We start from the raw sequence: 15,898 nt of genomic DNA on the forward strand, positions 1-15,898 counted from the left end.
TCTATGGGGCCATGCACACGACCGTAGTTTTTACGGTCCGTGCATGGCCCGGGAGTCCGCACCGCAGAAAGAACGGACCTGTCTTATTACGGCCGTCTTCTGCGGTCCGGGCTCACTGAAAATAATGGCCGCGGCCATGTGCATGTCCCGCGATTTGCGGGCGGCTCGCGCCTGACAGACCACAGCCGGCCGACCCGAAAATCACGGCCGTGCACATGGCTATGGTCGTGTGCATGAGCCCTTAGGAAGCCACAAATGCTCCTCCAAATGAATATCACTGTTAACATTATTTGTTGGTATAGAATGCACTAGGTGTGTCACCCAAAGAATATATTTTCCCATTTTGCCGTATGTTTTGTTTAATATGGTGAAATTATATCGTTTTTAATGTATTTTCCTACTTGTGTCTTCACAGGAGCAAACTAGAAGGAGCCACCAATGTTACGTGCATCTAACTGTTGAAATAAGTAAAAGAGGGGCCATTTTGCGCAACTTTATCAGTTTTTATTTTTCTAGGACGTTACAAGGCTTAGAACTTTAGCAGCAATTTCTCATATTTTAAAGAAAACTTCAAAAGGACTTTTTTTCAGGGACCAGTTCAGTTCTGAAGTGGCTTTGAGGGCCTTACATATTAGAAAGTCCCCATAAATCACCCCATTTTGAAAACTGCACTCCTCAAAGTATTTAAAATAGCATTCAGAAAGTGTTTTAACCCTTTAGGCATTTCACAGGAATTAGAGCAATGTAGACGTGAAATTTACTAATTTTATTTTTTTTGCTGAATTAATTTCTAATACATTTTTTTTTTAACACAGAAGGTTTTACCAGAGAACGCAACTGAATATTTTATTGCCCAGATTCTGCAATTTTTAGAAATATCCCACATGTGGCCCTAGTGCGCTAATGGACTGAAACACAGGCCTCAGAAGCAAAGAAGCACCCAGTGGATTTTGGGCCTCCTTTTTTTTTAGAATATATTTTAGGCACCTTGTCAGGTTTGAAGAGGTCTTGTGGTGCCAAACAAGAGGAAACACCCCAAAAGTTACCCCATTTTGGAAACTACACCCCTCACAGGTTTTTCGCTAAATATATTGGAATTAGTCTGTAAAAGTGAACATCTACTTTTTTTCTGAAAAAACATAGACATTTTTAATATTTACAAGGAATAATGAAGAAAATGCACCCCAAAATTTCTAAAGCAATGTCTCCCGATTACGGGAATATCCCATAAGGGGTAATAAACTGCTGATTGGACCCACAGCAGGGCACAGAAGGGAAGGAGCGCCATTTGGATTTTGGTGCACAGATTTTGCTGGATTGGTTTTCGGTGCTATCTCACGTTTGCAACGCCATAGAGGGACCAAAACAGAGGAAACCCCCCAAAAATGACCCCATTTTGGAAACTACACCTCTCAAGGAATTTACCTAGGGGTATAGTTAGCATTTTGACAACACAGGTTTTTTTCTAAATATATTGTAATTAGTCTGTAAAAATGAAAATCTACTGTTTTTCTGAAAAAAAACATAGACATTTTTAATATTTACAAGGAATAACGAAGAAAATGCACCCCAACATTTGTAAAGCAATGTCTCCCGAATACGGCAATACCCCATATGTGGTAATAAACTGCTGATCGGACCCACAGCAGGGCTCAGAAGGGAAGGAGCGCCATTTGGATTTTGCTGGAATGATTTTTGGTGCCATGTCACATTTGCAACGCCCTGGAGGGACCAAAACAGTGGAAACACCCCAAAAGTTACCCCATTTTGGAAACTACACCTCTCAAGGAATTTATCTAGTGGTTTAGTTAGAATTTTGACCACACAGGTAATTTGCAGAATTTAGTGGAATTAGGCCGTGAAAATGAAAATCTACTTTTTTTCTGAAAAAGCATAGAAATTTTAAATTTTTACAAGGAATAAAGGAAAAAAAGAACCACAACATTTGTAAAGCATTTTCTCCTGATTACGGCAATACCCCATATGTGGTAATAAACTGCTGATTGGACCCATGGCAGCGCTCAGAAGGGAAGGAGCGCCATTTGGATTTTGGAGCACGGATTTTGCTGGATTGGTTTTCAACCATGTTGCGTTTGCAATGCCTGCAGGGACCAAAACAGTGGAAACCCCCCCAAGTTACCACATTTTGGAAACACCCGTCAAGGAATTTTTCTAGGGGTATAGTGAGCATTTAGACCCCACGGGTCTTTTGCAGAATTTATTAGAATTAGGCCGTGAAAATGAATATCACAATTTTTTTCCACTAAAATGTTGAATTTCCTCATTTTCACAAAGGATAAAGGAGAAAAAAACAACAATTTTTGTAAAGCAATTTCTCCCGAGTACGGAAATACCCCACATGGGGTCATACTTTTTTTTCATTAGAAATTTATTAACTCTTTCCGGACTGATCCATTTTTTGCTTTCTTATTTTCGTTTTTCCCTCCCCGCCTTCCAAGAGCCATAACCTTTTTCTTTTTCCGTCAGTAGAGTGGTGTGAGGGCTTATTTCTTGCGGGAGGAATTGTAGTTTCTATTGACACCATTTAAAGTACCATAAAAAGTACTGGGACACTGAAAAAAAAATTATTTGCCGGCTGATATAGGAAAAAAATCTGATTCCACTTTTTAGGGTTTTCGTTTTTACAGCTTTCGCCATGCGGTAAAAACGAAAACTTTACTTTATTCTGCGGCTCATTACAATTACGGTGATACCAAATTTATATTGTTTTTTTTATACTATACTACTTTCACAAAGAAAAATCTTATTGTTAAAATAAAAATTGTTTTGCTTCACGACATTCTGAGAGCCGTAACTTTTTTATTTTTCGGTTGATTGAGCGGTGGGAGGTCTTATTTTTTGCGGGACGAGCTGTATTTTATTGGTACCATTTTTTGGTACGTTAAAAGTGATCAAAAAGTTGTATTAAATTTTTTTTTAGAGCTAAGTTGACAAAAAAAACAGCGATTTTGGCGTTTTAAATTATTCAAGTTTTTTACGGTGTTCACCTTGCGAGTTAAATAATGGTATATTGTAATAGTTCAGCCGTAGCGATACCAATTTTGTTTATTTTTTACATTACTTTAGAAGAAAAATGGGAGAGTTTTTTTTTTAACGTTAAACTTTTTTCTTTCTCACTACTAATAACTTTAATTCTTCTACACATTTTATTAGTCCCCCAAGGGGACTTCACCCAGCGCTCATTGGATTGCTGGTACAATATACTGCAATACTAATGTATTGCAGTATATTGTTATTTTTACAGGCTTCTGTAACCGCACGATCGCTGTTCCTGTCCGTTAGTCCTGGGTGTCAGCTGTAATACACAGCTGACACCCGCAGCGCATGGAGCGGGCTCAGCACGTGAGCCCGCTCCATACATCAACCCCCGCACCATGACGTGCTATTAAGTCATAGTGCGCAAAGGGGTTAATGCACAGCGGATGGCGTGAATATTGCAATTTTCCACTGATATGCCATTTTAGTGCATAATATGTTGTGCCCAGTTTGTGCCACCGAAGACAAATACCTCATAAAACGTTAAGCAGGTTCTCCCGGGTATGGCGATGCCATATATGTTGGCGCAAACTGCTGTTTGGGCACACTGCAGGGCTCAGAAGGGAGGGACGCCATTTTGCTTTTGGAGCGCAGATTTTGCTTGGTAGTACTTCTGTTTGGGGTTTTGCTGGTATTTCATTTTATAATGTGGGGGCATATGTAAGCTGGGTAGAGTACATCAGGGCATAATAAGTGGGTATAATAATGCGGTAAATAAATAATAATTCATAGATGTGTGGCCAGTGTCGCACTGATAAATGGTGCCCAATCTTATCCGCTTTTGGAACACTCTGCACATTTTGCATCGCCATATTCTGAGAGCCAGAACTTTTTTATTTTTTCACCACCGGAGCTGTGTGAAGGCTTATTTGTTGCGGGACAATCTGTACTTTTCATTGGTACCATTTTGGGGTACATGCGATTTTTTTGATCAACTTTTTAATAAGTCTTGATTCTGCAAAAACACCATCTCGGAGAGGACACGGTGATGAGGAGGTCCATCAGTGATACTCAGAGGCTGCTAGTCACTTTGAGGAGAGTTTCTATTGGAAAAAATAAATTACAATTTATTTTTTTCTTCCAGGTTTTCACCTTCTGGACCATCTTTACTAATGTAGTTATTATTGGTGGGTATGGTCAAGAGAGGCAGGCAAATTTGACCCCAAGTTTGTACGAATATATATTTTTTCTCCTTCTCTTCCAGGTTTTTGCCCACTCGAGAGAGTTATGCATTGAGCGCGCTGGGCAATTTCCAACAGTCCCATAGACATAGAATTAAGGGTGACAGCTGCCCCATTCAAGCTTCTCTTCACTGTGGGAGATGTACAGTTAAGAAGAATGTGGGTCTCAAGACCCCCGTTCTAGTGACCAGTGGTGCCCCAGTGATCAGACACATCATCTATCCACATAATTGTCTATTCTGGGAATATTCTATTAAAGTGTTATTGCTTTATCTAGAAACATGTACATACATGTATACGTTCTTTTATTTTTCAGGGGCGCAAAGTAGGCACTAATATTGGGGGAGGAGACATTACTGTAAGGGGGCATTAAATAACCGGGTGGACACAAAAGAAAAAGTACTATTAGGGTATGTGCACACGATAACTGCAAATACGTCTGAAATTACGGAGCTGTTTTCAGGAGAAAATAACTCCTGAATTTCAGACGTAATTGCTCGTACTCGCGTTTTTCGCGGCGTCCATTACGGACGTAATTGGAGCTATTTTTCAATGGAGTCAATGAAAAACTACTCAAATTACGTCCCAAGAAGTGTCCTGCACTTCTTTTGATGAGCCGTCTTTTTTACGCGCCGTCTTTTGACAGCAGCAGAAAAAAATGGGACATAGATAACTTCAAAACCACAAAAAAGGCCATACTTAGTAAGTGGGTGGGTGAAAACCCGTTCCCAGCAGGATGCAGACAGGTCAAAAAATGCTGCAGAAGGAGTGTGCATTAAATAGTGATAGCCACTCCCACTAGTCTTGAGGGGAGTGGCGAACTAAGTGCTCACAAGTGTGCAATAAGTGAGTGTCAGTGTTAGGCGGGATTCACACGACCGGGTCGTTCCCGAGCCCGAGTGTCGGCCGGTAAAATCTGCCATTTTGCCCGGCCGGTTTGCATTAAGTTTTGCATCCGTGCCGGGCCGGGCAGATCCGGACAGTGACATCAGCGGTAACTCCTTAAGGGGAATCCCCATGTGTTCGGGGATTCCGCTTCAGGAGTTTCCCCTGATGTCACTGCCCAGATATGGACAGAGACATCAAGCGCTCTGTCCAGGAGCGGAATCCCCGAAAACACAGGCATTCCGCTCCTTCAAGGAGCTAAAGTGCGGCTAGCACATAGCAGAGCGGGGAGATACCTCCCCGCTCTGCTATAGTGGCGTCGCTACAGTAGTAGCAGCCGCAGCAGCTGCAGCTGCTAGCAGCGCCATCGAAGGTGTCGCCGGGCCAGGGTGCTTTTAAAACAAGCAGGAGTTGGGAGCCAGCGCAGCGCTCCCTTCCACCTGCTGTACACCCCGGCCCTGCCACATAGTGTACAGCGATGCCATTCGTCAGAATGGCATCAACTCCTCCTCCACACATGCACTCTGCGCTGTGAGGAGGAGGAGATAGAGCGCAATAGACTTCTATGGGAGCCGGGCGGCCGGGTACCCGGGCGAAGATAGAGCATGTCCTATTTTTTGATGGCCGGTTTTCCCGGCCGTCAAAAAATCGGTCGTGTGAATAGCCCCATTAGGGGTCTATTATTCCTAATGCAGCCGGGTGCCGGCCGATTTATGAACGGCCGGCACCCGGCCGGGAAACCCTGCCGTGTGAATGAGGCCTCAGTGTAGTGCTAGGATGTGAATGTGTGGTAAAAAAGAAATGTGTATGTATGGAGGTGTCAGAACTGTGTGATAATGTAATAAAAAATAAATGTGTGATGAATAGGGGTCAGTGCTGTGAAAAGTACATGGTGTGTCAGTACTAAGTGTAATACGTGGAGGGATAATGTGCTGGTCGTCAGGCATAGCATAATTTGCCGAATCACAGCCTATTTGTAACGCCGCGTAAAATGACAGGTCGTCGGCACAGTACATCGTAAACCAATTGAAATGAATGGGCAGATGTTTACCGAAGTATTGAAGCCGTCTTTTCAGGCGTAAATCGAGGCGTAAAACACCTCCATTACGTCTGAAAAGAGGTCGTGTGAACCCAGCCTTACTGTGTGGGGCACAAATGGTTACTATCTGGAGCATTATGTATGGGGATTTTGTGTAGAGTGGGGAATGGGTGTAAAATGTGCTGGAAAAAATCAGAAGCCAAAGATGTCAGTCTGACCAAATGCAGAAAAGTCATGGCTAGAAGTCAACTTGGCGGTCTTGGCTAGGTGAAGAAAAAAAAAAGGGCGAAAGTGACCTACACTGTACATAAAATTAGTGCCAACCAGCCACAATTATATATTAAAAAAACATATAATCTTTTATGCTGCAGTCAAAACGATCATTAAAACCGATGATGAGTCTCACAAGAATCGACATTACAGGGGCACACTAGCAAGACCCCTAAGTTAGTTTAAACCCCTGACCAGATCCATAAATTATTCCAGACCCCCAGACAAGACCCCTAAATCAGACCCCAAAATTAATCAGACCCCAGATTAGACTAAAGGAAATGAACTCAGACCGCTCTATTTATGCATGACTTTCATCTGAATGGACACCATGTAACAATGTAACACTACATTTCTCTACCTATGCAACCAGTATACTAATAGTTATGTCACTGTACATAGAGATCAGGACAATACATAGTATATAGAGAATTTATCTAATATATATATGGCTATGAATGTATGACATATGGGGGCACATTTATGACAACAATGCCAGTCAATTTCTTGTAAATCTGAATAGAAATGATAAGATCACATTATAAAGCTTCTGGTCCTCAGTTTTTGCACATTTTACCCACGTTTAACAGATTTTTGGATTTGTGGATGCGTCAAATATATGAGAGGCCTGCAAGATGTTAAATGGTAAAGATGACATCCTCCGCCAGGTCAGACATCAGTCAACATGCTTCTAACTCCAGCACCTGCACCAAAGCTACATACATTATATATCAATTTTAGGAATCTGGAGCACATGAGGTAAATGTAGCACTAAGACACTTAATATACATGACCATTCTGCATTACCCATGGAAACAACATAGTACAACATGGCAGCTGCCACAAATGACACCAGATGGAATAAGGATGTAAAATACAAGGATGACAACGTTTTTCTAAGCAGTAATTTAGAAGCCTTATATTAAAACGCACCATGACATTATTTCAGTGTACTTTCCCTTTAAATTAGCTGAGGCATGAATCATCATAGCAAGTGCCGCAAACAACAACAACCAATAGAATCGCAGGATTTAAATTTAAAGATAGAGAAAAATCTTCAGTTGGTGCCAGTCTGCGATTGCTCTTTTCAGAGATAAGACAGGCTCCATTTTGTTCTTCAAAGCGACTTGACAAACGTTTATTTTTATCGGAGGAGAAGACACTACTGCGTATCTGAGTCTTCTGAGAGACAACACCAACTGTCTTCAAGACTTCACAGGTAAAGTGCCGCCATTTACTAACCATAATGACTGATCCACGTCATCCCAGACACAGACACAGATGCTTCTTCCACTACTGAAATGGATTGGATTTTATTAATAAACTCAAAGGTTTTCACCTAAATACCCAAAATCTGGATAAACTAAGGAGACAAGAGTAAAATAACCCGACGTATCATCTCCTTCCTCAGATCTTTCTGATGGATCCCAAGCTGTAGGACCGTATGCTTATTAGTATTCTGTATTTAGAGAGGTTTCCATTCTAGAAAATGATATCAATAGGATCTGCCACCATATTCTGATCAGTCTGCCAGGACCATCACCCCATGTCTTCAGTTTTACCCTTCATAGCGGCATTTTTGCCCCCCCCCCGGTGTGCACGGAACTACATCATAGTCTGATATAATTGATTACACAATGCTGTCTCTTCATTCTCAGGATCGCAGGGGTCCCGGTGATCAGACCCCACTGATCAGAATGTTATGTCATATCCTAGTAATATCCCATAACACTCAATTATGAGTAAAACCCTTTAATATTCATAGTATATACATTTTATACCTCAGTGCAACCGTCCTTTGATTCTTATTTTTTTTATTTTCAACCAAATTTTCAAATTTACTTTAATCTATAATGTGTGTAAATTGGGACCGGGATATGGATAATGCTAGAGGGGTGTTTATTGGGTTTTTCCTATAATATATATATTTAGTATGTGTGTAGTAACATATCTTATAATAGAGAGGCATAACTTGAAGCTCCTGGTCTCTAATGTAAAATCTGTAGCAGGGCCCTCTCTATACCATGTGTCATTTATAATACTGCTGTCTTCTTCTGGCAGAGGGGATTTTGGGCCCCCTATGGCAGTAGATCCTGGGTGTGACTGCTACCTCTGCACCCTCTATATATACGCCCCAGTTATAATGTCAGTCAGGCGCTCATACTACATGTTTATATTAATATAAGTCTTTGTAACATCTTCTTCAGGAAAAGTCACATTCCCAAATATTCATGGTAATATTCTCTTCTCTTTAAGTTTCCCAGGAAGAGGAGAAGAGATGGCGAAGAAGAGGAAGAGAGAGATGGTCACTCTTCATGTGGAGGAGACGTCAGTACAAGATTTTATATCACTGCAGTCACTACATATCAAATCCATAGTTACTGTTACAAACCATTACAAATCTAATCTATCAGCTTCTTATTAGCCTCTTCACCCATGAGAATAAACGCCCTATAAGGGTGACGTGTCCTTCTACCAAGGTCATATAAAGAGGTTAAAGAGGCTCTGTCACCAGATTTTGCAACCCCTATCTCCTATTGCAGCAGATCGGCGCTGCAATGTAGATAACAGTAACGTTTTTTTTGTTTTTTTTTAAACGAGCATTTTTGGCCAAGTTATGACCATTTTTATATTTATGCAAATGAGGCTTTCTAAAGTACAACTGGGCGTGTTTACAGTAAAAGTACAACTGGGCGTGTATTATGTGTGTACATCTGGGCGTTTTTACTTCTTTTACTAGCTGGGCGTTGTGACTAGAAGTGAATGATGCTGACGAATCGGCATCATCCATTTCTCTTCACAACGCCCAGCTTCTGGCAGTGCAGACACAGCGTGTTCTCGAGAGATCACGCTGTGACGTCACTCACTTCCTGCCCCAGGTCCTGCATCGTGTCGGACGAGCGAGGACACATCGGCACCAGAGGCTACAGTTGATTCAGCAGCAGCATCAGCGTTTGCAGGTAAGTCGATGTAGCTACTTACCTGCAAACGCTGATGCTGCTGCAGAATCAAATGTAGCCTCTGTCGCCTGGTGCCGATGTGTCCTCGCTCGTCCGACACGATGCAGGACCTGGGGAAGTGACGTCACAGCGTGATCTCTGGAGAACACGCTGTGTGTCTGTGCACTGCCACAAGCTGGGCGTTGTGAAGAGAAGTGGATGATGCCGATTCGTCAGCATCATTCACTTCTAGTCACAACGCCCAGCGAGTAAAAGAAGTAAACACACCCAGATGTACACACACAATACACGCCCAATTGTACATAACTTTAAACACGCCCAATTGTACTTTAGAAAGCCTCATTTGCATAAATATAAAAATGTTCATAACTTGGCCAAAAATGCTCGTTTTTAAAAATAAAAAAAACGTTACTCTTATCTACATTGCAGCGCCGATCTGCTGCAATAGGAGATAGGGGTTGCAAAATCTGGTGACAGAGCCTCTTTAACTAATGCTCTGAGAGGTGACAGCACGAACCCCAGAGACAGACCACCAGGAAATGTTCTTAAACATGGATTTTACTAAGATTTCCCTGTCATTTATTCATTTCATTTTTAATTCATTGTAAACTTATTAACACATTATTGTCTGTATTTGATATTTTTACATTGGACTGCTGACTGTAATATCTATTTCTTCTATCACAGATCGCTGACCTACATGATAGACGAGTGCCGGAAGAGGAGGAAGGAGCATACCCTGCAGCCAGAAGAACGGACTGCTTTCTACAATCTCCTCGGTAAGATTCACTGCACCTTCCAATGATTCTGACCAGACACAAAGAGGGCGATTTATTAGGACTGATGTTTCATACCCCGGTCTTAATAAACAGTTTGCTGGAGTAGGATGCCACACATTTAATAAGAAGCGAATGCCTCATAATAATTTTGCTGCATCTTTCAGCTGGCCATTCACCACAATCGTGGGGTAACAATTGCAGTCGCTGGGTGTGCGAACGTGACCGCGGCCCTATCCCTTTTCTCCCAGGATCGGACATAAGATAACAAATATATATGCTCACCGCTCCTCTTCTACCTATGCCCTCTCAGCATGCTGCGGCTCGTACAACATACAGGGCCATATATGTGACGCAGCACTCAACGACCTCAGTGCTGCGTCACATACAGCGCTCTGCGCCAGTGCCTTGTATGAGCTGTGGCCCCGCAGGGAGAGCCTAAGGTGACCCAGTGGGGAGAAGCGAAGTGGAGCGTTGAGGTGAGTACATGTTTATTTTTTATTTTGATGTATTGTCCGATAGGAGGGGAGGGGGAATTTGATCACACAAAGTGAAATCTTCTGCTGTAAGTTACAACATTTGTTCTCATGTACAAACATATGACAACTTATTCTAAAAATAAGCCATCAATATTTTATCAGTGGGGGTCTGGCTCCTGGGACCACTATAGTAAGCAAAGTAAAGGAGCTGCAGTGTTCCAGCGAGTGTTATGAAGCCTTTACTGTTTACTTAAGGACAGCGCCATACATATTGTTGTGGCTGCGCCTGGTACTGCATTTCACTGCAGATCAGTCCCAATAAAGTGAATGGGACTGATCTGCAGTACCAGACATAGCCACAACCATATATATGGTGCTATGCCTGGATAAACAACAAAGGGGCCGTTGTTAAGCATTGTCCAAAAAAAACTTTAATTCTTTGTATATAAACTATTTTGGATTTAAAGAATTTGAAATAAACTTTTTTGGTAGATGATGAGCACATCCAGCTGTTTTTGGCCAAGGACATCTGTTTGAGGATTTCGGACAAGGTAATCTAATAACAAAATGAATAGACAATCAGCCAGATATAGACACGACTGACAAGAAAGATCAGATTTGAATAAAAGGGTTTATGTGGCATTAAGAGATATTCTACTTTACATCTACATCCTTGGTAAGATAATAATATTAGATTCAGAACAATGAGGATAAACCTGTGACTTATGTGTTAGGATTATGGACCGACATTAATAAACATATAAATAGAATCACCACATAAAGATAAGACATAAGAAGAGACCATTTCTCTATCTCCAAATTCTAACCTCTTGTCTTCTTCCACTAGTATCTGCTGGCCATGGTCCTCGTGTACTTCAAGAGAGCCGGACTGCGTACCGAGGAATATAGAGAGAATTTCTTTGCATCCCTGTGAGTATATTCACGTATCACATGTTTGAAGGAATACTCTCAAGTAGTTGTGGATCATGTGCTTTCAGGGTCACCATCAGGGCAGTACAGCTGGTACTGCAGTCAGGGGCCCGGCCACAATGCTGAAAAAAAGGGGTCTGCCCGCTTCTTAGTAACTGTAAACATTTCTATCAGGGCCCCAGTGTTAGTTACTTGGAGAAAGGAACGGACCCTTCTGTTCCTTCCTTGTAAGTAACTTTAACGCTGGGACCCCGAGAGGACACTAGGTGAAGCTGCTGCATGAGAAGCATGAAAGCAGCTCCGTGTGGAGAGAGCCGCCCACCAGACATTTAAAAATTGCGGAAAAACTGCCTTATTTGTGCCACAATTACAAAAATTACATTAAAAAAATAATGGAACAAAACATGAAAAAAACTGTGCTTTTAGGCTATATTCTCACTGTGAAGTCAAATCAAGTTTTTGCTGAGACTTTGCAAAAAATGGGATTCGACTGCACTGCACTGTGAGACATCGTTGATCGGGGCTCGTTTGCTTCTGTCACACGGAGCTATGGATGGAGACGAGTGGTCGTTACTCGGATCGCTCGTCCCCATACGTTATTATCATTTATACAGGGAGATGTGCTGCCGACAATGATAATATTTCACTCTTTTAAAACGATACGACCAGCAGATGATTGTTCATCTTCTGTTTGCTGCCCTGTTTGCACAGGGCAATTATCGTTCTATGAATGACTGTCTCCTATTTTTGGTGCTGATTGCACACTGAAAATCCACTACAAATTACAATACAATTTACGTGAATGGGGTTTTCAAATCCCCATTCACTTGCAGCAGAAAAAAATCTGCATGGGCTTTAGGGCATTCTGCTGATTGTTAAATCAGCAGCATGCATATTATGTTGCAGAATTGGCATGCAATTCACCCTTTACAATGCAAAGGGTTAATTTGCTGTGAATCCTTAGCAAAATCTGTAAAGGTAAATTCACACGTAGCATAAACACTACGGATTTTCTGCAATGGATTTCATTTTGGAAAATTCGTAGCGTAATACAGTAGCAGCAGAGTGGATGAGATTTGAACAAATCTCATCCACACACTGCCTAAAAATACACAGAACAACAGTTCATAAATTGACCTGCGTTGCGTTTTTTTAATCCGCAGCATTTCAATTTATGCTTTGGAATTGCTGCTTTTCTGTTGCGAGTTTTCCCAATTGGATTTAATTGGGAGGTAAAACCCGCAACAAATAGCAGATGTTGCCATTTTTGTGGTGAAAAAGTTGCAATGTCAGGGGCTTCCCAATGCCGGAGTCCCCAGGCAGAGCATCACAAGCACGCTGCCCGCGGACTTTGGCCCAGGTAAAGCTCCAGACGTCTCTGTTCATTTATGGACAGTGACTTGAGGAGTTTCCCCAGGGCCGTTCCCCAGGCGACGTATCCCATTGTGTGCCATATGTTTTGGCTGAATTCAATAAAATCCAGGGTAATAACTGGTCACTGACTGCTTCATGGTTTCGTTCCCTATAACTTGAACAAAATCAGTTACTGCATATAGCGTACAAACGTGAGCACCCCACTTTCCCTTGCCCACCCATGGTAATGAAGGGGAGACCCAATCTCTTTGGCTGTATGGGGCCCAGAAATTCCTGATTGCGGCCCTGTGTGCTTTATATTAGCTTTATCCCTTATAGGTTACACTACAATTATGGTCATGTTTTAGCAGTAAAATAAAAATATTTTAACATTTTAATATCCAAAAGACAAAATATCAAACCTATAGATTTTACTATGTAGCCTTCTGACCTTGGGGGGTCATTCTAACATCCTTGGACACTATCCCTATCATTTATAGTAACACAAGTTTCCTTTACATTGAGATATATAAGTATACAGTGCTCTGCTCTTCCATGTGTCATTAAAAAATTATTATTTTTTTCAGATTTCTAGCGAACCAGTTCGAGGAGGACGAGGACTTCAGATCCGAGATCTACGCGTGGGCCTTAGGAAGTGACTGGGAAGTGAAGACAGAAGAGCTGCATCACCAACGCGACCAGTTGCTCCGCCGGATGGACTTTAGAGCGTGGGTGGCCCGGACCACATGTGATCTGGTCAGTAATGAAAAACAGAGCAAATGCCGTCTTTGATTAAGAGTCTGTGATGAGAAGCCAATTTTACCTCATTTACTATTCCATTTTAGATCATGGCACAAGACCCTTTCCACTGGGCATGGATGAGAAACAGGCAAAACCATCACAGCTGGGCCATACGTGCGTCAAGGAGAAATAAAGAGGAGTTTTACACCCGAGGCCCATGGAAGAGCGCGCTGTCCTGTGCCCGTTGTAGAAACATCATTTTGCATCCATGCATGTGGAAAGTGGAAGGAAACATCATTAGCCGGATAGACACAGCAGTGGACCCGGAGACACCGATTGAGGTCCCTGACTAATAATAACGCTGGTAAGTAAAATGTTGGTGCTACAAAGAAGTAGGTAGGAAAAAATGATGTCAAAAGTTCTAAGTAAAATTCAGTAATGGATCTTCTAACCCACATGTTGCTGAACGTTTTCACTTGTATCTCTATTCCCACCCAGGAGGTTCTGCTGCCTGATCCACTAGAGAGATGAAGACCATGATGGATGACCAAACATGAGGAGCAGGTAATGTATAACACATGTATAACACAGAATCACATAATAAATACATACACACTAATACTTACACACACACAAATACATAAATATACACAATCATACTCACTGACACACTGTACATAGTAACACAGTCACTTCTTAAATTTTCTGGCTCTATTCCTTGTATGGGGAATCCACATATACACATGTATACTGTGCACGCGCACATACGTTATATAGCGTTAACCTCTCTTAGTATGCCAGAGGAAGGACAGTACAGCGGCCATGGTTTCCCTGCAGGTTTCCTCCACTGGGGGTTTTGCCTGTCCTGAGTGTCGCTCTACGCTCTTTGTGAGTGATGGGAGGTAACACACAATCACAACACACACATACACACAACAATAAAATTCACATAGTTTAACACTCCTTACGTTGTCTGAGTCATTTCTTGTATGAAAGCGACATATGGGGGTCTGTGTGATGGGATAATGTCCTCCCTTCTGATCGCACTGGAGAATTTACTGACACTACATGAGGGAAGTCCGCTCATCATCGACATTCAGGAGAGGCATCAGCAGAAGTCTAGAGGAAAGAAGACATTTACAAATCAATGAAGAAATGCATTTATTGGATGTAAGGTTCATGGGTGGGCTTTAGTTAAATTGTAAAATGAAACAACTTTCTAAATAGTCTTTATTAAAAATGTTCTACCATTTTGTTGCTCTAGAGTCTGTGCAATTCCTATACATAGCTGGCTGTGCTGCTGCTTTTGTCATAGATCTGACAGCTCACTGCTCGCTCGGGACTGACATTATCTGCTCTCCCCTCCTTTCTTTCAGTGTTAGAGATACCAACAGGGAGGGGCGGGGGTTATAATCTATATTAGATACCCAAATACAATGACAGCCACAGTGTGCAAAAATATAATGACAGCCACGGTGTCATCAAATGCAGCGACAGGCACAGTGTCTTGAAATACAATGACAGTCACAGTGTCCACAGATATAGTGACAGCCACAGTGCTCAAAATATACTAACAATCAAAGTGCCCCCAGATATTGTATTAATCACTGTGTCCCCCAAATATATTGACAGGCACAGTTTCCCCCATGATATAGTGATAGACACATTGTCCCAATTTTGAAAACCAAACTGAAGGCGGCTGCAGTAAAGGCCCGGCAAAGCATCACAAGGAAGGAAACTCATCATTTAGTGACGTCCATGTGTTTAGACTTCCGACAGTCAGGGACTTACATCCAAGTATTAACAATAATCCTTATATTTATAGTGATGGTAGTTTGACTCTATATGCAGGGATCATCTGCTTTTATTTTTACATACAATTTTATTGACAAGAAAATATCCCAGGTCACACTCCCAAGCGAGATCACGCTGTGCTGTCACTTACTCTCACATTAACTTTACCAGATTGTCGGGAGAATGAAAAGACATCGCCTCTTGGCTGGAGGCGATGTCTGGTCATTGTCCCATAGCTCTGGTAAAGTTAATGTAGGAGTAAGTGACAGTACAGCATGATTTTGTGGGATGACGCTGTGCTGTGAGTACAGCTGAACATGAATGAAGAGAAGTGTATGAACTGGCTGACTGATATTTCCCAGAAGCCAGTTCCTATGACTCCAGATATGTCTTCTTGAAAATTAGGTGAAAAGCTTTGATATTAACCTTAAAG

General features: G+C 41.9%; 2 protein-coding genes across 3 annotated transcripts in view; both read left to right on the top strand.

The window, feature by feature from the left end:
- Positions 1 to 7,536: 7,536 nt before the first annotated feature.
- LOC142760438 (speedy protein 1-A-like) lies at positions 7,537 to 11,581 on the top strand. Its single transcript, XM_075863628.1, has 5 exons — positions 7,537 to 7,651; positions 8,689 to 8,760; positions 10,080 to 10,171; positions 11,140 to 11,198; positions 11,495 to 11,581. The coding sequence occupies exons 2-5, from the start codon at positions 8,711 to 8,713 to the stop codon at positions 11,579 to 11,581; spliced, it is 288 nt and encodes a 95-aa protein (XP_075719743.1). The 5' UTR covers positions 7,537 to 7,651; positions 8,689 to 8,710.
- Positions 11,582 to 13,523: 1,942 nt separating this feature from the next.
- LOC142760752 (speedy protein 1-B-like) overlaps positions 13,524 to 15,898 on the top strand; it is a 227,505-nt gene continuing 225,130 nt past the window's right edge. The window contains exons 1-3 of one of the 2 annotated variants that reach the window (XM_075863928.1): positions 13,524 to 13,686; positions 13,776 to 14,035; positions 14,170 to 14,235. In XM_075863928.1, the coding sequence (XP_075720043.1) occupies positions 14,225 to 14,235 (11 nt within the window). In that variant the 5' untranslated portion in view covers positions 13,524 to 13,686; positions 13,776 to 14,035; positions 14,170 to 14,224. Of the gene's footprint in view, positions 13,687 to 13,724; positions 14,036 to 14,169; positions 14,236 to 15,898 lie in introns of those variants that run through there. The other variant, XM_075863929.1, reaches the window with a different exon arrangement.

Source organism: Rhinoderma darwinii, chromosome 4 (genome assembly GCF_050947455.1).
Source record: "Rhinoderma darwinii isolate aRhiDar2 chromosome 4, aRhiDar2.hap1, whole genome shotgun sequence".
Lineage (NCBI taxonomy): Eukaryota > Metazoa > Chordata > Amphibia > Anura > Rhinodermatidae > Rhinoderma > Rhinoderma darwinii.